The sequence below is a fragment of the Cebidichthys violaceus genome, unplaced genomic scaffold (genome assembly GCF_023349555.1).
Source record: "Cebidichthys violaceus isolate CVI_PGR_0920_01 unplaced genomic scaffold, fCebVio1.0.p SCAF_10, whole genome shotgun sequence".
In the NCBI taxonomy this organism is placed as follows: Eukaryota; Metazoa; Chordata; class Actinopteri; order Perciformes; family Stichaeidae; genus Cebidichthys; species Cebidichthys violaceus.
Genome location: NW_027176263.1, coordinates 10,925,631 through 10,949,588, shown reverse-complemented (window position 1 = coordinate 10,949,588; position 23,958 = coordinate 10,925,631). Strand labels below are relative to the sequence as shown.

The 23,958-nt window shown below is 43.5% G+C and overlaps 1 protein-coding gene across 8 annotated transcripts in view; it reads left to right on the top strand.

The window, feature by feature from the left end:
• lyst (lysosomal trafficking regulator) overlaps positions 1-23,958 on the top strand; it is a 55,602-nt gene that overhangs the window by 23,195 nt on the left and 8,449 nt on the right. For 3 of the 8 annotated variants that reach the window (XM_068725199.1, XM_068725211.1, XM_068725207.1), the window contains 32 exons: positions 2,363-3,311; positions 3,428-3,613; positions 5,574-5,715; positions 7,672-7,883; positions 7,990-8,056; positions 8,479-8,588; positions 9,316-9,685; positions 9,778-9,934; positions 10,050-10,223; positions 10,307-10,467; positions 11,162-11,352; positions 11,986-12,231; positions 12,965-13,138; positions 13,896-14,045; positions 14,759-14,896; positions 14,983-15,181; positions 15,275-15,403; positions 16,172-16,796; positions 17,472-17,652; positions 18,108-18,277; positions 18,366-18,596; positions 18,784-18,950; positions 20,055-20,207; positions 20,853-21,044; positions 21,157-21,368; positions 21,457-21,666; positions 22,107-22,283; positions 22,493-22,569; positions 22,682-22,870; positions 23,238-23,383; positions 23,487-23,583; positions 23,771-23,832. In XM_068725199.1, coding sequence (XP_068581300.1) covers positions 2,363-3,311; positions 3,428-3,613; positions 5,574-5,715; positions 7,672-7,883; positions 7,990-8,056; positions 8,479-8,588; positions 9,316-9,685; positions 9,778-9,934; positions 10,050-10,223; positions 10,307-10,467; positions 11,162-11,352; positions 11,986-12,231; positions 12,965-13,138; positions 13,896-14,045; positions 14,759-14,896; positions 14,983-15,181; positions 15,275-15,403; positions 16,172-16,796; positions 17,472-17,652; positions 18,108-18,277; positions 18,366-18,596; positions 18,784-18,950; positions 20,055-20,207; positions 20,853-21,044; positions 21,157-21,368; positions 21,457-21,666; positions 22,107-22,283; positions 22,493-22,569; positions 22,682-22,870; positions 23,238-23,383; positions 23,487-23,583; positions 23,771-23,832 — 6,644 coding nt within the window. The remainder of the gene's footprint in view (positions 1-2,362; positions 3,312-3,427; positions 3,614-5,573; positions 5,716-7,671; positions 7,884-7,989; positions 8,057-8,478; positions 8,589-9,315; positions 9,686-9,777; positions 9,935-10,049; positions 10,224-10,306; positions 10,468-11,161; positions 11,353-11,985; positions 12,232-12,964; positions 13,139-13,895; positions 14,046-14,758; positions 14,897-14,982; positions 15,182-15,274; positions 15,404-16,171; positions 16,797-17,471; positions 17,653-18,107; positions 18,278-18,365; positions 18,597-18,783; positions 18,951-20,054; positions 20,208-20,852; positions 21,045-21,156; positions 21,369-21,456; positions 21,667-22,106; positions 22,284-22,492; positions 22,570-22,681; positions 22,871-23,237; positions 23,384-23,486; positions 23,584-23,770; positions 23,833-23,958) is intronic. The other 5 variants (XM_068725246.1, XM_068725242.1, XM_068725218.1 and 2 more) reach the window with 5 other exon arrangements.

The following is a 23,958-nucleotide window of genomic DNA, read 5'->3' as shown; positions in this document are numbered from 1 at the left end:
ACCTCTATAAAAACGTAGCGACCGTGTGCCAGATCGTTAGCATCCAAGTGGAGGCTAGGAAAACGGTGGACACAGCGCCAAAAACAATTACATAGCAAGGCAGACAGTGCTCCTTCTGAAACGAGAGTGAATCTGAGGCTGGCTTTTTTTTTTTACCTTCATGTAACTTCAATGCATTTTTTGTTCAGCCGTACTCTTTAAACACAACAGTAATCCACCTCTACAGTATGAGAGGGAGTAAAACCATATTGGCTCTTAAATTGAGACCACTTACTGTTGCTATAAATACGTGTAATGTCTCTTTATTCTTTGTTGTTCTAAACAGCTCTGAGAATTCCACTTAATGCAGCTTTTAATTGTCCGCTATACAGCATTTTTAACACATTTAGATTTAGTCTGTTTTATCACAATTGCACAACTTTATTGAAGCTTCAGGTTGCAGCACACAAGGTGAATAAAACAGCGGTTGCTCAAATGTAACGTACAACTCGTCTTATGAATAATACAACTTTTTGTTCTCGAACATTGGCAAACAAATTGCAATATTTACAACACAGCAAAATCAATAAATGGATGACTTGTAGAGCAATGCTCACTGAACTGCTGCTTCTGTACAGGGCAGAACCCCCCCATCCTCGCATATATATGTTCAGTCCATAGGTTAGAATATACGGCTCAATCTGGTGGGACAATTACATATTTTATAACCACTCAGCCGTCTCCCAAACTGTTAAATAAAAGTCAGCTGTTTAAAATGTCTCCAAACAGAAGATTCATCATAATCAAGATGCTTTTTTAGTCAAATTATCTCTGGGCTCAGTAGTATACCTTATATGTGACAGTAGCCTGGCCTTTTGCACAACCTCCACACTAGCCTGAAGGAATGACTTCTTGCCATGTTTGAACTATTGTCAGTGAGTGCAAGGATAGGAGAAACTGAGGTAAATATAGATGTACACCTGCAGTGTATTCAAACATTTACACTGTTTTTCTGCCCTCTGAGGCTGCCTTGGGAATTTTGGTAGTTTGGGAAAATGCTCAGACGATGAGAGTTATATTGTTAAGTGTTGGCTCACACACTTCAGTAGTGTATTGAATGGCAAAGGGTAAGAGTATTTTTTTAAGTTCGGGTGATCTTATCCTGCACCCTGAACGGCTTAACTAATGCAACAGAAGTACAGAAGCTACGGTGTACGGACTGATTTCAAAGCATGCTGTTGCAAGATGACCTGAAAGACGAGAAATCTTCTCAAAGCTGCACATCCTCTGACATACTACTCCTGTAGCTCTCTGCATTACAGAACACTATATTTTCTTCAGATGAGAGCATTAAATATTCAGGCTAATGCAGAGTTATTCTGATGAACTTGCACACTGCTAATGAAAAGAGGAAATGATCTGAAAAAGCAGAATTAATCAACTCTCCATTGATTTGGAGGAAGACTAGAGACAGGGTTTGAATTGTAAGGTTATTATTTATTAAATTTACACATTTCATGCGCTGAGCTCAGAGCTTTGATTGAACATCTGTTTCAGTTCCTTAACATATTCTGTAAACACTCCCATGCTGAGATGAAAGTGTTTTTATTTTCAGTCAGTTCATCCTTTCAGCACATCTCCTCATTTCTCTCTCTTACCAAATGTTGATTTAACCTTCACTCAGAGGTGATGCATTATTCTTTAAGGTAATTTACCCTCCATTGTAGCCTTTTTTTTTTTTTTATCACTGCCTCAATAGCCTGTGTTTACCAGTAGAAGACAAATATAAAAGGGTAAAATGTCAGCTTTGTTTTGCTGAATAAACGTGCAATAACTTCCACACAATGTGACGGAAATGTGTCTTTGTGTCTTTGTGACTCAGTAACACAGTACACACAACAAAAAAAACATATTATTTAATATATTATATTACATATTATTAGATAACAAAGCAAATGCAGTGTATGAAGTTTGAACTTTACAAATACAGCAGGTGTGTTCATAAGCAACGTAAGCGTGTAGTGTCCTTCACAGTTCATCTGTCATGTTAATAGAAGTTGAGTAATATATTTAAAGGAGTTGTTGTGCCTTCGGGGAAATTATATCTGCAACCTGATGGGAGGAAATGAAATCAGTGAAGGAAGGAGTGTGACGGGTCCTGTGTGGTGGCAGTGGCTTTGCCTGTGATTGACTAGTTTGCAGAGTTTGTTAGATTAGACTAGAGTGCTGCCATTTATTTTAATTGCTGGGAGAGTTTATAAGTGTGCAGTTCACATCCACCCTTTCTGTCACCATATGAATCCTTTCCTTGACCAGTGAGAGGCACACTGCCTGTATTTATATTGAGTTTGTGTCATGTTTACGTCCATATTTTCTGTTTCAGGGTGATCAGAGACCTTTTCGTCAGTTGCAACGGGCTCAATCAGGTGACTGAGCTCGTCTACCTAGACCAGACACGCTCTTTGGCCTTGAAGGTGTTTGAGACTCTGATAATAGGCATCGGACACCAGCAGGCTGATGGGGTGCTTCAGGAGCTGGAGAGTGCCGATGCTGAAGAAAGGGAGGCCGTCTTGGGCCTGGCCGAGGAACTGGGGTCCCGAGGGGCTGGAGAGGGCCCACAGAGCCTTAGTAAGTTCTACGAAGGCCTGAAGGAGGCGTGTCCGCGTCACAAGAGCCGGAGCGGGCAGGGTCGTGGACCAGGACGCAGCCGAGCAGAGACCCACCTCCATGTCATCAACCTGTTCTTGTGCGTGGCCTTCCTCTGCGTCAGCAAAGAGGCCGATTCTGACCGGGACTCGGCCAACGACTCTGAGGACACTTCAGGTTACGATAGTACAGCCAGTGAACCTCTCGGCGGCCGGCTGCCTTACCTGTCCCCAGATTGCGTGGCTCTGCCCTCCAAAGAGCAGTTGCGCTGCGCTGCAGATGTTTGGTCGGTGTGCCGGTGGATCTACCTGGCCAGCCCCTTGTTTCAGAGGCAGTTCTTCAGGCTCGGAGGACTGGAGGTCTGCTTGCGCCTCATGGCCATGGTCATTCAGAAACTTTCCTGTAAGACCAAGGATGGGAAAGCAAAGAAAAAGAGGGACGGTAAGGGCAAAGGCAGTCCTGAGACCACAGCCCCAGCGGCCTCACTGGGACCGGAGGAGACGACTCGGGATTCAGCCGACGCCCTCGGCACTTGTCCAGCTGAGGGAAAGACCAAAGATCCAGCAAAGAGGCTGGAGGAAGAGTGGCAACTACAAAGTATTCGTCTCCTCGAGGCCCTGCTGGCGATTTGTCTGCACAGTGCCAACTCGGCCCAGCAGAGGATAGAGCCTGAGCTTTCTTATCAGGTATGTACCTTAATATCCTACTGATCAATCAACTTAATCCCTGACCACATCAACCACACACAACAAACTTTTATTCTGGCCTCAATTAAACTTGTTATGTCTCTTCTGGTTTATAGCTCCAGTCGGTGGAAGAGACTCTGTTCGAGGTGAGAGACCAGCTCTCTCGCTCCGGGGTGGTGAACTCTGACCTTGCTGTTCCTCTGTTCGACTCTCTCCTGAGAGTGGCCTTGGCAGAGGTGTCATCCTGTCCTGACCCTCCTGAGGAGAAGCCAGACAGGGTGAGTCCTGCCTTGGGAGAAACTGTGAGTGAAGTTACTGCACCTTTTTATGTTCTCAAGTGTTTTTGGAGCAACTTGTGTATAAAGAGACAAGTTCATGCAGTCAGACTTGATTCCTCTGCAGCTACATGAGGTGCTCACCATGTCCAGTGTTACTCTACTCATCTTTTATAGTTTCCCGTTCCTCTCCCCTTGTTCCCTGTTGTCTATCTCCTTTTTTATAATATAGCTCCATAATGCCACAAAATACTTTAAAGAGTAGCAATGAAATAAGGACCAAAAATATGTTGTTTCTTACATATTTTTTTACATATTTTATTTATTTACTTTTCATGCCCTTTCATTAAACAGATTGTCAACGAGGTGACAAACGGGCAAACGGTGTCAAGCAGGGATGAGTACTGGAAAGGGCAAAGTGTGATCAAAACAAGCAGAAACCAAACAGCATCTTGTTGTGTGCTAACCAATGATATGAACTTATCTTCCAATGTGCCCAATGAGCCGCTGTCAAGGGGACAATGCGTCTTTGATTGATAAAGTTTTATTTGCTTTCCCCCCCAGTAGAATGAAGCAGATAGTGTTCAGTCACCACACACTGCTTCTCTGGCTGAACGCCACGGCAAAATCTAAAGAGCAGTGGTGTTTATTTAGCAAACCGTACAATGAAAGGAAAATCATTTTCCAGCCGAGTCAAGCGTCAGGGCGGCTGTGTATGTTGCTAAGCAGCCGTTATCTTAGCCCGACGTGGAACAGAACAGCAGACGTACATCACGATAGCCCTCGTTTAGACCAAGCAGTGGACGCAAACATGAGCGAGCAGGTTCTCATTTTGAAACCCAAGCAGGTCACTGATGGTACTTTGTTTCAAAGATCTGTACTTGTTAATATAAGTTCTTACGACATAGTCTTCACGAACATATCAAAGATTAACTCTGTTGAAATATTCACACATCCTTCAGTCGCTGCAACTTCCGCCTTCTTAGTAGCCGCACTAGTAATGTAGGCTACATTAATGAATAGTTCCTTATATGGTTAGGAACAGACATGTAACTCCTTTTTATTTGGTCCAGGAAGTGAAACAAATACAAAAAAAAAAGATCCTTATTTTTTCTGGCTTTCGGCCGCTCACTAAAATGACCTCCCGCCTGGTAGTCGTTGCCTCCTCTCTCACAGCCTTAGATGTGTTTTTCACAAGTCTTAAAATGCCTATCTGACTAAGCCTGTTCCAACACAGGAGGTTTTAGCTTTTTATATAATAGATTTACCTATTTCCTAAGAGCTTAGTTCTTTGTCAGTGAGCCTAGCAGAGCGTGATGTTCACTTAACCATAACAAGTATGTGCTACGAAGCGCCAAGATTAGTCATCCACCGCAAAGTTTGTCCACTGAAGGACTTTTCTTAGAAATGTTCTCTTCACCCACAATTGAATATCACAGCTGCCTCGTATTATGCTGAAAGGCATAGAGGTGTGTATTACAGTAAGCCTCTTCTTTGAACTAGTAAACGGTTTAGAGTTTGACTGTTTACGTGTGTGTGTGTGTGTGTGTGTGTGTGTGTGTGTGTGTGTGTGTGTGTGTGTGCGCCTACGTGCACATATGATGACTGACTGTTCACGTTAAGGCACTGGGCTGTGTGAGTGCCCTGCAAATCAGCTGATATTCGTCTCATGACCAAAATCGTGTACTTTTTTTTTGTTTTTTTTCCCCTCACTACTTGAAAACATTTTGTTGGCTATTTATTTGCTGTATTACTGATAGGACCGCTGCTTGTCATGCGTAATATATTTTAGCATAACATTCTTAATCTAGGACATTTTTTTTATAACCGCATTGGGTAAGCTCTTGCGAAAAAAATGTTTTTCTTACTAACAGCTTGACCAGGCGATGATGTTGTTGCATTTTGATTGTGAGGGATTAGAATTCATGACTTTTTCTCGCCTCCCCTCCTCTTTCTTCCTCTTCCTCTCGCACTCTGTTTCCGCCAGAAGCTCCAGGTGGTTCCAGCAGGCGATCTGTCTGAGGAGGTGGACGAGGTGCAGAGCTGTGGCGTCAAGCCCCCGGGGGAGGAGGAGGGCTACGACGCTGACAGTGAGAGCAACCCTGAGGACATGGCCAAGCAGGACGAGGGTAGGTCCACACACACACACACACACACACACACACACACACACACACACACACACACACACACACACACACACACACGCACACACTCTCTCCTCGTTAAGAATCCACAGCTACCGCACACACCTGACTGCTCCTAATGATAATGTCTTAGACTGGTTAAGCTCTACTTGGGTTGTTTGCTTTACTTGTAAGTCTTCCCCTGCAGAGTTTTTCACTATTTTTACTTCCCCGGGATTATTTAAGGAACGCTTTAAATCTCTTTTTCTCAATGTACTCCGTCTTCAGCAACATTTGTTTTTGTTTGTGATAAATGTCAACAGACTAATCTTGATGGATTGAGACTTCTTAACCTTTAAACCTGCTGATTTATGGCCCTGGGAAATCTTGCTTCTCCCACTATTGAATTGATCACTCAAGGCATTTGTTGAATTATTATTCATTCATGCATTTCCTTGCATTTACTCAAGGCTTTTGGGTTGAACAGCATAATGTTTTTTTTTAAGAAATTTGCTGTGTAAAACACACATCCTCCTTTGGTTAGCCGTGGAGGATGTTTCGCAATAATAAGTGGCTAGTTTCCACTGCGCTCATATGACAGAGCAGAAACAGGCCTAAGCACTTTATTCCCTTCACAACAGCCTCTTGTGTTGGCTCTGTCTCTCCACTCTGGTCTCACCGGTTAAGAACGTGGCCTCATTATAGCCTTTTTCCTTTTTCATCCCCTCAGAATACAATCATTGTTTTACGTTTTACAACTGCAGGCAGCTACACTCTGTGGCCTCATGAGCTGGATCTTGTGACTTTAAGTCGTCATCAAATGGAGACTTTAACTTCCTGGAAATCTTATTCGTCCTGGAAAATAGTGGATCCTAATGGGAGAATTAGTCGCCTTTTTATGTGGATGTTTAATCACTGCTGATGGGGAATGTAGTCCACCGAAGAAAAACCTCTTGATTTTGCCTACATGTACCAGGATGCATTGTGCGCGAGTGGCGAGTTCGCTGCGTCTGATAAATAAACAAAATTAATTCACAAAATGCCAATGAAGGAGGTGTTCTTACACCTAAACTGAAAAATACAACCGAACACAGACAGGCTTAATTGCTTTGTTAACTCATCATAAAACACACTTCATTCAAACTGAACCGACAAAAAGATAACTCACCAAATTTATCCGTCCGTTCCACTGTTCCAACAATCAGCAATTCTGGTTTGGTCGAGTGACAAATACTTGGATTAATCCCAATCTTCCTTTTTTTTTTTTTTTTTTAAAGTGTGTGGTTTAGTAGTAGTGCTTTTGAAAAATAAAGTTCCAGTATTAAGTATTTCCGGGGGGGTTTGCTTAATTGACAGGTGTCTTAATCTATCACAGACAACTGTGACATAAAAAAATTACAATTAAATGCAAACTGGTGGTTTGCTGCAATTAAATTCAACCTTGGACAAAACACAAGCACCAAATTTCTTCACAAAATGATATTAAGGGATATCGTGATGGCAGTCTGTGTGTGACTTTTAGCTTATATTTACTGACATTAGTATACCTTATATCTGGATGTGCGAGTGTTAGATGGAGGCAGACTGTGTAGCTGTGCATAGGGAGAGAGAGCCAGCTTCATTAATAAAAGGAGGTCCCAGAAGCTGTGTGAGAGCCTGCACGGCTGCTCTCCTGTAAATCATGAGGGGGACTCCTATGCTGCTCTGAGGCTGCTGAGCACAGGACTGAGGCTAATTCATTTTTATGTGCTGCCTTCAAGATGCGAGGATGGAGCTGAAGCAAGGTATGCCTGTGGATTGTGGAAGATGTTAAAGCAACATGGCGGGCCAGTCGGCTTGACGATTACCGATTATTGTGTCTCTAATCTTGCCCCGGTGTGTGTGTGTGTGTGTGTGTGTGTGTGTGTGTGTGTGTGTGTGTGTGTGTGTGTGTGTGTGTGTGTGTGTTGGTTCTCTTAGGTGTGAAGGTGGAGTCTGCTGTGCTGCATGAGTTTGTGGCAGTGGGGGACGGGCCCAGGGGTGGCGTGCTGCTCTTCCCGGAGATCTGCACGATGGAGCTGAAGCTGCTGGCCACTGGCTCCCCAGACCTGGAGGTTCTGAGCCATGTGTTTCACAGCCTGCTGGGTGCGGTACGCGCAAACCACCGCAACGCTGCCCTGCTCTACGACCAGGTCAGACTGACCGCTCCTTCTTCTTTGTACTACTCTTGCTTGTCTTGCTTTTCTCCTCAACTGTGCTCTGAGGAATATGACTGACCGCTTGTTCTGTTCCTCACAGGGAGGAGTCAAAACCATCCTGTCTGGCTTTCACAACATCCTCAGCCAAACAGACCCCTCCTTTACAGGTTTGTTATTTCTTCTGGCTTATTTTTATCTTATATGACAGTGTAGGATGTTATTCATGTGTGACATCTAAGGGAAAATAAATTTGTCCACTCAGTTTGCTTTTTTTTTTTTTTTTTTTTTTCCTGCTGTTGACATTTCGACTGGGTCCTCAGGGTTCAAATGTCATACTCAATCTGAATAGTTTTTGTAATTCTTGGGAAAATTAGTACCCAATGGATTGATTTTATATAGACAATTTATGTTTATCTTATTTGGTATTGTAAGATATTGTCATGTGTCTGTGTCCTTTTTGTTTTATATTTTTTGCTGAGAGCAAAGCAGGCAGTGATGCTGTTTTGCGTTTTTGCCTGTGGTCTTCTGGTGCATGCCCAAGTGAATGAAAACTGTTTACGTAATCTGCTCTTCATTGGTCTACATTCAGATTGCCAGACTGTGCTAGTGGAGCTGCTGGTTGCCATGGTGAGCCAGCGAATCACAGCGGAGGAACTGGCTCTGTTGATTCGCCTCTTCCTGGAGAAGACCCCACCTACTGTAAATAACTCTATCAGTCACTCAGCAATGTACTGTTAGCTTACGTTCAGGGTGTTGACACTGATAGCTTATGGTCACACTGTCTGCCCATTAAATTTTTCAGCAGGAACAAGAACAAGTTTTTACAACACCCTTCCTGTCACACTCTCTTCTTCTCACTTCCTGGTTCTTAAACACTCATCAACACATAATGCTCCCTTGGGCTCACTTCATTCTATATACGATAAACACCAACGTGTGCAGAACAGATGTGATGCTACAGTTTCTTACCACGTAGCGGCTGGTGTTTGATTGGAATCCGGCAGCAGACATCGTTAATAACCTGTCTTTGAGAAGTAGGTTCCCAAAAGGGAAGAGAGGGGTTTATTTTTAACCATGTGAACAAAATGACGTGTGACCTTTGTTTTCCGTCTATGAAAATGAGACATATCGGTGACTACAGTTGCCACTTATGATTCCTTTTTACTTTTTTTGTACTGCTTCACAGGATTCTCTATTTTAAAAAGAAAAGTATGTTTTGCTGCATTTTATCAAGCATCTCAGGGTGACCACACGTTTAATGCTGAGCTATTTTAGATTGATCAGCAAATAAACTGCTTATTAATCAGTTTTTTCTTAATTTGCTTCACTTTATTTAGGGATTCAAAAAATAAATTGATCTAGTGTTTTCATTATCACATCTAAAATGACTGTCCTTCTCACTCCTCGTTTACTTTGTTACCTGCAGGAGATTTTACTGAAAGGCATTCTACAAATCGTTGAAGCCAATGTGAATATCGAACCTCTTCACTTCCTGTCCTTTCCAATAATGCTTGGGGCTTCGAACCCAGGAGGGGTGTCCACTGGCTCCAGACCAAACGGGGCCGCCGGAGGGAAAAGTGTTGGTTTGCTCTGGAAGGGCAAACTGTCTCCAGGGCGCAGGGAGGGTGATGCCGAGTACAGACCAAGCCACCTCCGTTCCTCTCCCTGGCACATTGCTCCCCTCCACTTGCCCCTCGTTGGGCAGAATTGCTGGCCCCACATGGCTAGCGGCTTCAGTGCCTCTATGTGGCTGAGAGTGGCAGAGCAGGAGGAGAAGGATGGGGAGAAAGACAAGGGTGAAACACAGATCCTTCACCTAAACATTTTTATGCCTGAAGTCCATAAATAAGTGAACTTTTTTTGAGATTGTTTTATCATTGTTTTCCAGAGGAGAGTAACATTCACGCTGCTGAGTCCCACCATGGCTCCTCTCAGGCTGGGGCGAGATTACTAGAGGAAGGTCTCATTCATATTCTGTCAATGGGCTCCAAGGCACTGATGCTTCAAGTGTGGGCAGACTTCTCTACAGGCTCCCTCACATTCAGGTGAGCTCCAGCATAGACTACAGTCTCGAAGATGTGTGTGAAGAATGGGCTGCTGTTTCTCAAGTATTCGTAGTTTATGGACCTTGAAGTACTGTAATGTGCTGTTCCCCCCCAGGATTTGTATAGACCCAAATGATGAGATAAAAGCAGGGCTGCTGGCGCAGGCCGACTCTGGTGAGGAACTACTCAGAGCGGGGCAATGGCAGCACCTCGGCCTCACTTACACCCAGCAGCCAGAGGGCAAGAAGAACATCCATGGCCGTGTGGTTGTCTGGGTGTGCGGCATCAGGTGAGGAACGTGTAATAGCAAGAGTAAGACTGTGGCAGTTTACATTTAACATTAATCTTAACTTATCATGCTTTCTGTTTCAGGAAATGTGAGGTGTCTCTGGACTACACCCTTCCAAGAAAGTCCAGTTTATCATCTGACAGCAACAAAACCTTCTGCATGTTGGGCCACTGTACACCGTCCTCTGAGGATCTGTTGATGCAGAGTAGACGCTGGAGCATGGGCACTGTGCTTCTCTTCAATGGTAGGACCTCCTGTCTTCTTTATCTAACTGGAATCACGTGTCTATAAGCTCTTACACACTTAATGCAACAGACGGTCGCTCATCATATTTCTACATTCTTATGTGCAATCTGTCGTAATCATTTTGATCTGTTCCACCTCAGTGCTGCTCCCTGGTGGTGCATTACACTGATTACCAACTTGTCTCTCATAAGCATGTACTGTACATAAATGTACGGTCATGTTTTGTGGTGCAGTTATAATTCTAAAGCGTAACCAGTCTAGTGGCTGTAAAAAGCTGTTGCGTGCTGTAGATTCTCAGCATTCTCGCGGGAGGCTAACTGAATACTTCTCTTGTTGCGGATGGTTTGCCTCTCTGCGATCTCAGCCTGTGAACCTAACTGATGTCTTTCCACAAGCTTAGCCTCTCTGCTGTCGTAGGTGGACTTCTTGGAAAAGGACCGTGAGATCCATCAAAGTTTCATGAAAACAATAAATAAAACATCAAGGTGTACCGTGGCTTCTCGCTTTGCGTCACATCATATTTTATTACTGCATTGGTTATTGATGGAATGCTATGAATCATTTACTCATGGGGTTGATTTTCCATGTTGGATTTTCCACAATTATGTTTTCGGGTTTCCGTAACAACAGATTTCCTGTTTTCCTCATTAGGAGATTACTTGTAATTGTAACTCTTTCCCCCCATATTTCAGGATCTAGAATAGGAGCTGAGGAGGCCCTGTACCTGTACACCAGCGGGCCTGACCTCACCTCAATCATGCCCTGCAAGTATGGCAAGCCCAGTGGGACAATCTCTAAGTTTGTCACTCTAGAAGGCCTGAGGTGTGAACATGTACGGGAGCTTCTGATGAAGAATCAGGACGTGGACACAACTTCTTTAGTTGTAAGTCTTTGTTTATGTGAAACATTGACTTAACATCCAAATCACAACAGAACATACACTTAAAAATGAAATAGAAGTGTTTTATTGTCACTGTTGTTTCACCCAATTTCTGCATGATAAGATGCAGATTGACACTGCAGGTAAACCGTGTACATTCTGTAAGCATAGCAAATCCCTCCTATGCCTTTATATATTGTTTAATTTCACGGTGTGTGAGTTGTGTGCTGTTCCAATTAGCTGTCATTACTGATACTGCACGGTAAGAAGTAATTTTTCCCCCAATGGAAAAAAGCTATTACAGTTAAGCTGCAGCTTTTTTTATTGAGACTGGAAATAGTTTCCCTCCCATTAATGCTAATGGCTTTGTTGATAATAACTCTGCTGAGTTAAAGTAAGGGAGTAAGACAAGAAGAATGAATGATTTCCCCTCAACATCTTTATCATTTCTGTTTCAATACCATTCCAAATCCATGCTATAAATTGTAGCCCTAAGCTAGCTAGCCTCCTTGCTTGGGTCTAATTGAATTTCAACAAGATGTACTCCTGTAAATACCTAAAAACGTAATAATTAAAAGTTACAGGATGAAAGTTTTGTCTGAAAATAATGATTGCGTGGATTGTGTTCCTGTATAGGAGAGCTTGGCAGTAGTGTATGCTCCCAGCAGTCCTAGAGTCTACACCATCTATGAGCCTGTAATCAGACTTAAGGGTCAGGCCAAGACGGTGGTCACCCAGCGGCCCTTCAGCTCCAAGGAAGTGCAGAGTGTTTCCCTGGACCCGAACTTTCTCAGAGCTTTTCTTCCCACTGAAACACATGGCCTGCAGAGCGTCCTGCACAAGATCGGTGGAACAGGAAATTTTGTCTTCCTCTTCGCACAGGTAGGACGGTCCATGTTCTTAATGGAGCTCTAGCCCTAGAAGAGTCAGAGAGCTCATGATTCCCAGCTGTTGGGATATTTCTGGAATACTATAGGTTTAGATGGATGTATTCCAGGGAGCGGAAAAAGACGATGTCACCTTGGCCTCTAGGAAATGATGGTTGACATTTCTCACTGATTTATGTTTTTATAGACCAAACAATTGATCAATTAATCAAATAAATAACTGGCAGATTCATTAATTATAAAAATAATCGTTAGTTGCAGTTCTACAGTTAAAGAAATCATGTTATGAAGGTGATTTATGCCATATCAACACCACTGCAAGGAAATGTATTTCTAAGATCAAAAGATTAATGACAAAGCTTTATTATTTTTTACTGTAAATATGTATATTACTGTATATGATAAGGCAATTAAATAGCTCATGTTTGAATTAATAAGCTACATCACTCATCTGGTTCAGACAATGTGACCTAATTAATTCAGTCATATGTAGGATGAGGAAATTCATATTGCACTTGTTACTTCATAGTTTAATGTCACTTTTACAGACAAAGTGTGATATTAGGCTCATGTGTGCTTCTTTGAGAACACAATAACTAGCAGGAACATTTTGAAATAATGTTTTGGAACTCCATCTTCAGGCTGCATTGTTCACTTTAATACATTTCATTTTATTTTCTGAATCCTTCTGTTCCTCCGTTCCTCATCTCTGGGTCTGCGGTGTCCAGACGGTGGAGCTGAGTGACTGTGAGAAGACCCAGGCTCTGGCTCTGCGGGTGCTGCTGTCTTTGTCCAAGTTTAACCAACACCGCATCCATGAAATGGACTGTTACCATGGTTACTCTATGATCCACCAGGTCCTCATCAAGTCCAAATGCATCGTGGGATATCATATGCTCAAAGTGAGTCACACCTTGAACTCTTTGCCGTCTCCAGCAACCACAACCTCTGCTGATCTGTGCAGTCAAACATATGCATCACCGGCGCTTGTTTTTTTGTTTTTCGTACCATGAATCTGATCCGGACCGCCACACTGGTGCCTCTCTGAGCCGGTGTTGGTAACCCTTCTGTTACTTGACCCTCTGGCTGTGTCTGTAATTGAGCTGTGTGATGGCTGAGCACTGAAATGGATTCTGTCTGACTTGATGAAACACTGAGCTCCTGCAGAGTCACACAGCACCTCTGATTGCCTTTGACACTTTAGGCTTTCACACACAGTATTTTATAGCCCAGAACAGCACTGATTAGTGATATTAAACACTCACAATCATTATAATAAAAGGAACATGCTGTGTTACAGTTGTTAGATTATGTTTCTTTTCTATGCTGCAAAAAGACTGCCAACTTCTATTTTAGCTCAGTCCACCAGAGACCCAAAGGACTGTAAGAATTACAACCACTGCAGTTAAGCTGGTCAAAATGACTCTGATCAATACAGACGGGGCTGCTCAGCGAGCAACTGGCAGTGGTTTTGTCGGAGTGATAAGCATTCCAAAAACTTTCATGGAGAATTTATTGACTCTCTGGGATTCTGTTGTTTCTGGAGAGGTAGTGATTATCAATATGTTGAGTTGTGTGTTGGATGAGAGTGACCAGCACTCTATTATAGCAGCACTGTAGACGTGTTTCTGATGTGGTGGCTATATTCTGTCCTTCTAGACTTTACTGGATGGATGTTGCAGTGCACCCATCCTCATCCTGGGGGACGATGGCCACTTCCGTTTGGACACTGAGTCCATCGCTGTGGTGCAGGATATCAGACTGCTCTCAGACGTCCTGTTCGACTGGAAGATCTGGGCCAAGGCTGAGGTAAACTCATACATCACAGGATCAGTTATATTTCCATATTAGCAGGAAACATAACACAATGTCTAATAAAATGAGACAAAACATGATACATTACGCACGCTCAAAGACAAGCAGTCATATTTCTATCTTGGTGATTATCATAAATTCAAATTAGACTTTCTTTTCTCCTCTTTTTTATTTTAGTCAAATGTGAAGTAAAACTACAGTGAGGATAACCTGATACTCTAGATGAGCTACATTTACAAGATGTGATATATTGTTTTTTTTCTCATGAAACTTAAAGGTACAGCAGCACAGAATAGTAAGAACATCGTTAATGCTGAACAGCTTCACTGATTCTGCAAGTTTCTGGTTTCCCAAGGTCTTTTAATTTATTAACATCCATTCTTCATGAGGGGAAAAAAACTCAAAGCATCATCATCTGATGATGAGCTGGTAATAAATTCATACACCTCCGGAGCAACGATTTTTACCGTGTTCTCAAAAAACACCCAGGATTTTAAAGGAATAAATGGGTTTAAACAATTTTTCACCTTGATTTTTTTTCTCCTGCAAACCCCAAGGTTTGAGGTTGAAACACTAATGGGCTGCAGCAAAAGTAAACACTGATCAAATCAAAGAAGCCAAAAGCACAATGGTGCTCTCAACCCGACTGTATAGATGATGAAGAACCAGGTCATGAGTCATTCACTGTCTGTGTTGTTTTCTGTCAGTGTGGAGTGTGGGAAACACTACTTGCTGCCTTAGAGATCCTCATCAGGGTGCACCACCCTTATCAGGTCTTCAACATCCGTCAGTTCCTCAAGGCTGAGGTAGTGCACCACTTCCTGCTCACCTGCCAGGTGTTACAGGTAGGTCTCAGTCATAAAGGTGCTGTAATAACACGTTATCTCTTCAGAGACTGTTACTGCACTGACAACGTTGTGTTTGTCTTAAGGAGCATCGGGACGAGCATCTGACTGCCATCCCACAGGAAGTCTGTCTGTCGTTCGTCAAAATCATCCAGGAGGTTCTCGGGTCACCCCCTGACATGGACCTGCTAAAACTGATCTACAACTTCCTGCTGGCTGTTCACCCACCTACCAACACCTACGTCTGCCACACTCCATCCAGCTTCTACTTCTCCCTACACATAGGTGAGGAAGCAGTGCAGTTGAGAGCAGCACCTCTGTATGAAAGTGCCATTAATTGAATGCACTGAGCTCTTTTGATGTCTCTTTATTTGTCAGATGGGAAGCTGTACCAGGAGAAGGTACAGTCCATTATGTATCTGAGACACTCCAACAGTGGAGGAAAGTCTGCCAGCAGCTCTGTGGTGTCACTCTCCCCAACTGTCTTCACTGATGCTCCCCATGAAGGTACAGCTGTTTCAACTAAATTACACCAACCTTAAAGCACTCCAAGGCATGCAACACTGTGACGATGATTAAATACAAACCTTCAGTGTGTCGTTGTGGAATTACATTATAAAAAGGAAGATTAGCAGTGCTTTTGTGAGTGTATCTGCCTCACCTCACCCAAAAAACTAAAAGGTTTAACATGTTTAGAGCTGTATCAGCTCTGTTTTCTCTCTGTGATTAATTAGTTACCAGAGTTTTGTTTAAAGTATCTATTACAAACACCATTACTTATTACTCATTATTATGCATTAGTGAAACTCCCTCCAATCTTCCTTGTTTTCGGCCCTAAAAAGCTTTAATCTAACTGCTGCTCTTAACAGTAGTTCTTTATTATTTTATCCATCTTTCTAACTAGGACATTTTACCTATTTAATCTGAGCTTTTATTGTTCTGATACGTTTTACAAATATGAACCTCTTTTGTGGTCATAACATTGCTTTTTTAATTTAATTATTTTTAGAGCACTTTATGCCTTGGGAAAGGGCTTTCTAAATGGAATACATTTGGCTGTGATACTTGCAACAATGCATTGTGAGACACTGACCACAAACAACTGTACAGTTTTGTAAATGAATCTGCAATTCTGCTCTGTCACTTCATGTTATTCATCACAGCCACAAGTCTAAAAATTACAATATTCTCTGCATGTTAATAAGTCCCTTTGCAGCCTTCAGTTATAAAGTCTAATAATTTCTTAGTGCTGAATCATTTTGTTCTCTTTTCCAGGCCATCTCCACGCTCCTTCCCCTGAGCATGGAGGTGATAATCAGTCGTTACGCCTTCCTAGTCTGGCACCATCTCCGTACTCCTCTCCTTTACTGATGCCTCGACTCGGACACGGTGTCTCAAACGAGGCAGGTGAAGGTGACGTGGTCTCCCTTGCCACTCAGCAGGCTCTTGGCAGCACAGAGACACTCAAGAAGGGCGGAGCGGACGAGCAGCTTTTAAGCAGCTGTGAATCAGCCAAGACAATCTGTGAGTCTAAGGACATAGGTGAGGGAGGAGCCCTGCGCACTCCTTCCATCAGCGTGGAGGAGGAGCGGGACGAGGCGGCAGAGGTGAGCAGCCTAGCAGAGGGCAGCATTGGGGTGGCAGAGTCTGAGGACAGGTTTGACTGGGCCAGTGACGAGGCGCCACGCCGCCCTGACAGCCTGAAAGGCATCCAATCGTTTCAGAGGAGCCACAGCAATCTGGCCAGTCTGGGCCTGGCCTTCCCAGCTCCAAATGGCTCCTTGCCAATCGGCCGCTGGCCCAATTCGGCTGACCGAAGCTCCATGCCTGAAGACTGGGAGAGCTACACATACTCTCCTGGCTACGAGAGGATGCACAGCAAGACCGAGTCCAATGACGGGTATGTTGCTATAACACCCTTTGGCAAGGCATGCTTGTTTGTCACATACAGTATTAAAAATAGTGAGCACTGACAGTCTCTTTCAACATTTGTTTTAATTGCATGTCTATGTGGGTTTTGTTCTGGAACATAATTCCAGAAACGATAAAGACATGGACCATTTTGCTCGATAAAAAGGAACTGTGCAGGGATTTGCATAATCTAAATACAGCATTTGGTTATGATAATAATCCTCCAATTTTGAAAATGATTTGTACTGCAGTGACAGCTTCAGTGTATTTCTACCTGCCAGCCAGCGGGTGACTCAAGCTGATAGGAAATAAAAAAAAAAATGTTTTCTTGTAATCCTGTTTTCTCACCAAAGTCACCTTTTTCTTTTCATTAGACACAATGTGGGCTGTTGTAGATGAATTTCAAGTTTATACAGGAAACCTTTGAGGGAAAAAAATGTCTTGCATCCAAAATTCATGGCAGGTGTTTGTTTTATATTCTGATGCTTTAACTACTCTGTCAGATTTAAAAATAATACGAGTTCAACAACCAAATAGCTTTGTCAATTCTAGCAGTGCTGATTGTGAACATAACTCATTTGAACAGTCAGGCTCTCTTTAATACACCTCACACTGCAGTTGGTGCTCAGTAATTCAGCGCTGAACTCTAAGCTGTGTTTCTCAGGTCCAGCACTGAGGACTGCCTGGTGCTGATCTGCTGCGGACTCTATGATCTTCTGAGGGGCATCTTGCTGCTGTTGCCTGACCTCATGCTTGAGGAGGTGATGGACAAACTCATCCAGCCAGAGGCCCTCATTGTCCTAGTCAACCACTCGTCGCCTCTCATCCAGCAAGGTGTCATGAAGGTTGGTTCAGTATCCTCTTTGATGAGTGTTGAATATTCTGATGCAGGAGGATCTGATTTAGCACTCTACTGCACTTCTGATGCTCTCCCAATCACAATGATTTCACTTTTACATCTTCGAGAAGCTTTAAAGGCACTAGTAGTTCGATTTTGTTACCTTTGGACAGAGCCAGGCTTGCTGTTTCCCCTTGTTTTCAGTCTTTATGCTAAGCTAAGATAACTGTAGTATTTATCATATAGACATGAGAGGCGCATCAATCTTCTAACACTCAGCATGACAGCAAATAAGCACCATAAAACTCTTCCATGAATTGCTTGTGCTAAACATTTGATTAAGAAAATATATTTTACTCTGAAATCTTAAATCGGTGCCAGCGTGTTAGCAAAGTATCACACTCTATTGCCAGTGTTGGGACTGTACCTTTTATGTCATATTTTTCTGCCCCTCTCTCCTAGCTGCTGGATGCATATTTCAGCAGAGCCCACAAGGAGCAGAAGGAGAAATTTCTGAAGAACCACGGCTTCTCCCTGCTGGCCAACCAGCTGTACATCCACCAGGGCAGCCAGGGGCTCCTCGAATGCTTCCTGGAGATGCTGTTCGGACGGCCGGTGGGCCTGGAGGAAGAGTGAGTCCAGGGAGTGTTTTGTCTTGGATTGTCCACAGTATGATTATGTGTGTTTCACACTATTTTTCTCTTCTGTAATTCTTTCCAGTCTGGACCTGGAGGAAATGGAAAATATCTCACCTTTCAGAAAGCGCTGTATCATCCCAGTGTTGGGTCTTATTGAGAACTCCCTGTATGAAAACTCCTTGGTGCACAACATCCTGTGTATGTTGCTGCAGCTCCTCAACGCCTGCCCAAAGCTGGCAGACATCCTGCTAGACCACGGGCTGCTCTACGTCCTCTTTAACACCCTCTCCACCCTCAATGGCATGGAGAACGGGTACGGCTGCCAGAACAGAGCGCTATTCATTCAAACACCTCCATGGATTCATAGGTTTTGTCTTGAACCTTTTGAGCCATGAATTGAATCAATAATCCTCTCACTGTTCATTGATCTGGTGCATACGAGTGGTAGACTCACTTTGTGTGCTTCATATTTTCTTGCTTTTCTTGTTTTTCCTCTGCAGTATTCCCCTGAATGACTACAAGCTCCTGGTGTGTGACATCCAGCAGCTGTTGGTAGCTGTGACGATCCACTCCTGCAGCTCTTCAGGGTCCCAGTACTTCCGCATCATTGAAGACCTCATTACCTTGCTGGGTTTCATGCAGACCAGCAAGACGCATCGCACACAGGGTGAGGGCTGGATTTCTAAAAATCAATACACATGCGGAAGACATCAGCGTTGTCATCTACTATGCTCTGCAGTTCTGGGTGATATCAAGCTGTCAATGTCTGCTGCAGGAAGAAAATTCATTATCTACAACTGTAGAGTGGAAAATCATTTGAGAAAAAAAACCATGATTTGACAAATCTCCATGTTCCAACTTAATCATTTTCTAATTTTTTCCATAAATTAGCTCTCTGAAACGTATCTCTCCCATCTCTTCCCCATTAGCACTTATTTCTTTTGTGATATAATCATTCTGTGATCACAGAAACATTACAAAGGCATTATGGCTCTGTACATGGCACACTTTATAATATATTTGTAATTATACTCGATTGTATTACTGCCTGCCTTCATTGGGCCAACGTGATGAATGTCACCAGTTCGTGAGGAGGTGCGTGTTGTGAGATTTGATCATTAACATAATCAACTACCCCAAACTGTCATGGAAGGCTGCCTGTTCTGCTCCGTTTGTGGGAAAGTTTCTGTGATAAAAATGTTACCCAAGAGTAAAGGTAATTTAAAATCAGCAGAATAAAACATAACACATTTAAGTGTCTGTAGTCACAGTAGGGGAGCTGAAAAATATTACCACAGCTGTCCCTGTGTCGTCGCAAAACCGTACAGAGACATGAATAAAGAAGAATGGTCTGAAATTAAGTTTGAACCTCTTGTTTATCCATGATGGATCTCTCACTGATACGGTGAACAGATGATTTACTCTGCCATGACCCAAGTTTTTTCAATTTATTTAAAAAAAATTGGATTTGACTAACATGTTTAAATTCAAAATAAAATGTTTTGTCTGTAGAGCAAGATAGACTTTCTGTACATGACTAGTACGACAGGCCTAGGCCTCTTGTGAATCATGTTCGTACGTAAGAGAAAATTCTAAGTACACTATTATTGATGAATGCCAGTTCAAAGTTCCCTTAAAGGACTTGTACGTGCCACAAATCAATTTGTATGTGTGTTTCTTGCATGAAGCTCTTTGTCAGTCGCTCATGAAGCGCGTCCGGTAAACGTCTAACATGTTAAAGTTCCTTGTCTCTTCCTGTTTTTTTCCCCAGAAATGGCTGTGGCTTTGCAGTTCCGCGTCCTTCAGTCAGCGATTGAGTTCATAAAGACGACAGCCAATCAGGAACCTCAGAAACTGAGCAGCTCTGTTAATACACCGAGCTCTCCACATCATGCCATCCATCAGAAGCGCAAGAGCATTGCGGGTGAGTGTTTCATACTGATGCAGCAGCAGAAATCTGGTGTGCAGTCTTTCTGTGTCGAGTTAGAATTGACCATCATGTGTTTCCACCCTGTGTCCATCCTCACCTGTCTGTTTATTGATCCTCTCCTCGTCCTGGTCTGAAGGTTCCATTGCCATGAAAGACTCCATTATTCCCCGCATCCCCAGACAGCACTACTGCTCCTATGGCCAGATACCCCTCTCCCCTCCCTTCAGCTTCCTGTCCCAGGACTCCCCCCTCCCCTCCCCCACTGGAGCTCCATCCTACATGCTCCACTGTGACGCAGGTAGCTCGGACTGTAGTCCACAGCGGAGATCATGCTCCACTGTCACAGAGCATGTCTCCCGTTTTTGCTGTGAATTCACCCTTTGCCCTGCACTCACCTCGGGTGTTAACTTGCCCAGTACCCTTGCGCGCTACTGGTGCCTTTGTGTGTGCATGGTCGAATGCTTAACTAAATCAGTGTTAAGTATTTTAGCACAGATGGCACTTTGATTAGTGAATCATTAGAATCTTTTCTGCGTTCAATGATTCACGGGATATTTGCAAAACCTTACTCCGAACTTGAAAGGAAAAAAGAATGTGTGCTTATACTTACAAAGAAGCGACCATCATGTGTGCTTGTAGGCCGGCGCCGGTTCTCTCTGGCCCAGACCGACTCTCTCCTAATGCGGATGCGCTCCGTAGCCAGTGATGAGCTCAACCAGATGATGCAGAGGAGGATGAGCCAGGAAAACCCCATTCGTGCCAGCGAGACTGAGTTCGTCCAACGGCTGCAGAGGCTTGTGGTTCTTGCTGTCAACAGACTCATTTACCATGGTAAAAAAACTCCTCCCACTTTCCTATTCCAATCTTGTCTATTTTCTCCTTCACCTCACATGAGTGTAAACTGAATTTGCTGTCTAATCTCGGGTCTGTTCTCCCATTTCAGATGTAAGTCAGGACCTGTTTGACCTGCTGAATATCCCAGACTCTCCAGACCAACCGTTTTTAACCCCAGATCCAGCTGATCAGCCACAGGACGAGAGTGGCTCCGCCTCTGTCTCACACTCTCCCATTCCCTTCACCCTGCCGCCTGCCAGCAAGAAGAGCTTTCAGAAAGACATCCTCAAGCTCATGATGGACGGAATCAAAATAAGCCTGGTATGATGACACTGAGAACCCTTTTTTTAGCTGTAAAGTTTTAATTGCTATATTGTGAGACCTTGTGTTACTGGTTGTGATCTCACAGGGCAGCTCGGGTCGAGGAGGAGCCCCACATCAGCAGTGGCGAAGGATCCTATGGTCATGTCGGGACACTTTTCGGGTCCAAATCGGCCGCCTCCTTGTGCACACACTCAGTCCTGCGCTTCCCCTCTCTGACAGGAAGGAGTCGCTGGAGTTTGTGTTTGATCCCAGACATTTGGATATCCTCAAGGAGAGCCTCAGCCCGGGTCTAGAGGTGAGTGTGAAGGAAATGCTTCATTAAATTAAAATCTATCACTAGTGTATTCGTCACCTTACACATCAATTTGGCCTTTGCTCACTGACAAGTATTGAACCCAAAATGATATATATCTGGTCATTTTTACCTTCCCATTTCAGACATTGTGTTGGGTCCAGGGGGAAAGTATGAGTGAGAGTTCAGTATATTAGCTTTGCTTGTCATTTTCACTCCTACAGGAGCTGTCAGGCTTTGGCTCTAAAATTACTCTGATAGATGTTTTCATGCTGTTCAGCAACCCCCTTGCATCCATGGGAGTCTTTCACTTGTCCGCCTCTCAGGCTTTTCTGAGGGTCAACTAGTCGGATAAGGCTTGTTTCCTGTCCATCACTGTATGTGACCTGCTTCAGACACAAATTCAAATTTGATCTGTGCTATGTTCTCGCTCTGTCTTTCAGCATGGACCAAAGTTGTCACTGTACCTGTATGAGATGCTGCACGATCACAAGGACAGCCTCACCAAAGACGAGCAGAACGCCGTGGGTGTCTTCATGACCTCGCTCAAGCTTTGTGGCCATCGCTGCATCCCACCCAACTCTCCACACAAACAAGACTTGCTCAAGGCCATAAAAGAGGTTAAGTCCTGCAAAGACAAACATTCGTTGTAAACAGTTTCTAAGCCTTATTAGCCAAAGTCAATTTGCCTGTTTGGTAGTTCAGCAGTATGACTACTTGTGTGCAGGTGGAAAAGCTTCGTTGTCCATGAAGTGCAGCATGTCAGTTATTTCTTTTTAGCCAGAAAATTAAGCTAACGCATCTTTCTTACTTAATTTTATTCATACAGGAAAAATTCAAGTATGAAGCAGAAGAGAAAACAAGCAAAGTGGCGTGGGAAAAGAAAATGACCAACACTCAAAGGAAGTGAGTAGGGCTTTTTTTTTCCTGATATGAGATTGATGTCCAGTACAAGAACATATTGGTAAGAATCATTTCACACTTCTATTCACTCCATTTTTTTCTTAATTCTCTGCAGTCTCATCCAAAGGCTGGATGGAAAGTCCAAGGACATTTCAAAGATTGCGGCTGACATCACTCAGAATGTGTCTCTGCGACAAGGCATGGAGAGAAAGAAAGTCATCCAGCACATCAGGGGACTCTATAAGACTGACCTCAGCGCTAGCCGCCACTGGCAGGAGCTGGTGCAACAACTCACGCATGACCGGTAGGCATCCACGTTTATCTCTCACGGGGGCTTACGCAAATTGCCGAGCTTTACTAATTCACAGCTTAGAGCTAAATGCTAATATCAGCACGCTAACATATTCACAAGTGACAATACTAACATTCTGATGTTTATCAGGTACGTATTAGTATATTAAAACTTTTGCTAATTATCATAAACTATTTGACTTGCTGGTAGCGATACATGACAAGGTAACGGATTACCCCCCCCCAAAAAAAAAAAAATGACTTCAAACTATACTGAGGACATGGTGTCCTCAGTGGTAGCTACGGCTTTGTAGTGAGGTTACTTTTGTATTGATATGATAAGACAAACCGTTTGAGAGGACTTTAATGGTCTGTTTCAGTGCGGTTTGGTACGACCAGACATCCTACCCAACGTCGTGGCAGCTGGACCCCACCGAAGGGCCAAACCGGGAGCGAAGGCGGTTACAGAGATGCTACCTCACCATTCCTAACAAATACCTGCTCAAAGACAGACGCAAGTCTGAAGGTGAATAAACCCTTTTACTTATAGCAGTATGGCAAAATGCTGTCTTGTGCTAGTGTGTCTGTCTCCTTCAGTGTTTTTATTTTGACCTCCATGTCTTTTTAAGACACAGTGAAGCCCCCATTGTCCTTCCTGGTTGAGGATAAGACCCACTCCTCCTTCTCCTCCACTGTCAAAGACAAAGCCACCAGCGAGTCCATCAGGTACATTTTTTGAAACCTCTCTCACTCTTCCTGCCTGTAAGCCTTCAGTAAACATCAAATCCCTCTCAGAAGGACAGGGTGATCTCAAGTCACATAAATGTCTCATCAACTTGTGTTACATTGATGATTGTCTATGCTTTATTCAGATGGTGTGTTTCTTGTATGATAAATGTCTCTTTGGCCTTAGGTTCACCAGACGGTGCATCAGCGTTGCCCCCTCCAGAGAGACAGCAGGGGAGCTACTTCTGGGTAGGACACTGACCATCTCTCACAGCTGCTCCATGCATAATAGAGTCAGCCGGTCACAAGGCACAAAGAGTAATGTGCTCTCTTTGAGGCACTACAGATTATTGCTCTCCCCTGTTTGTGAGTTAT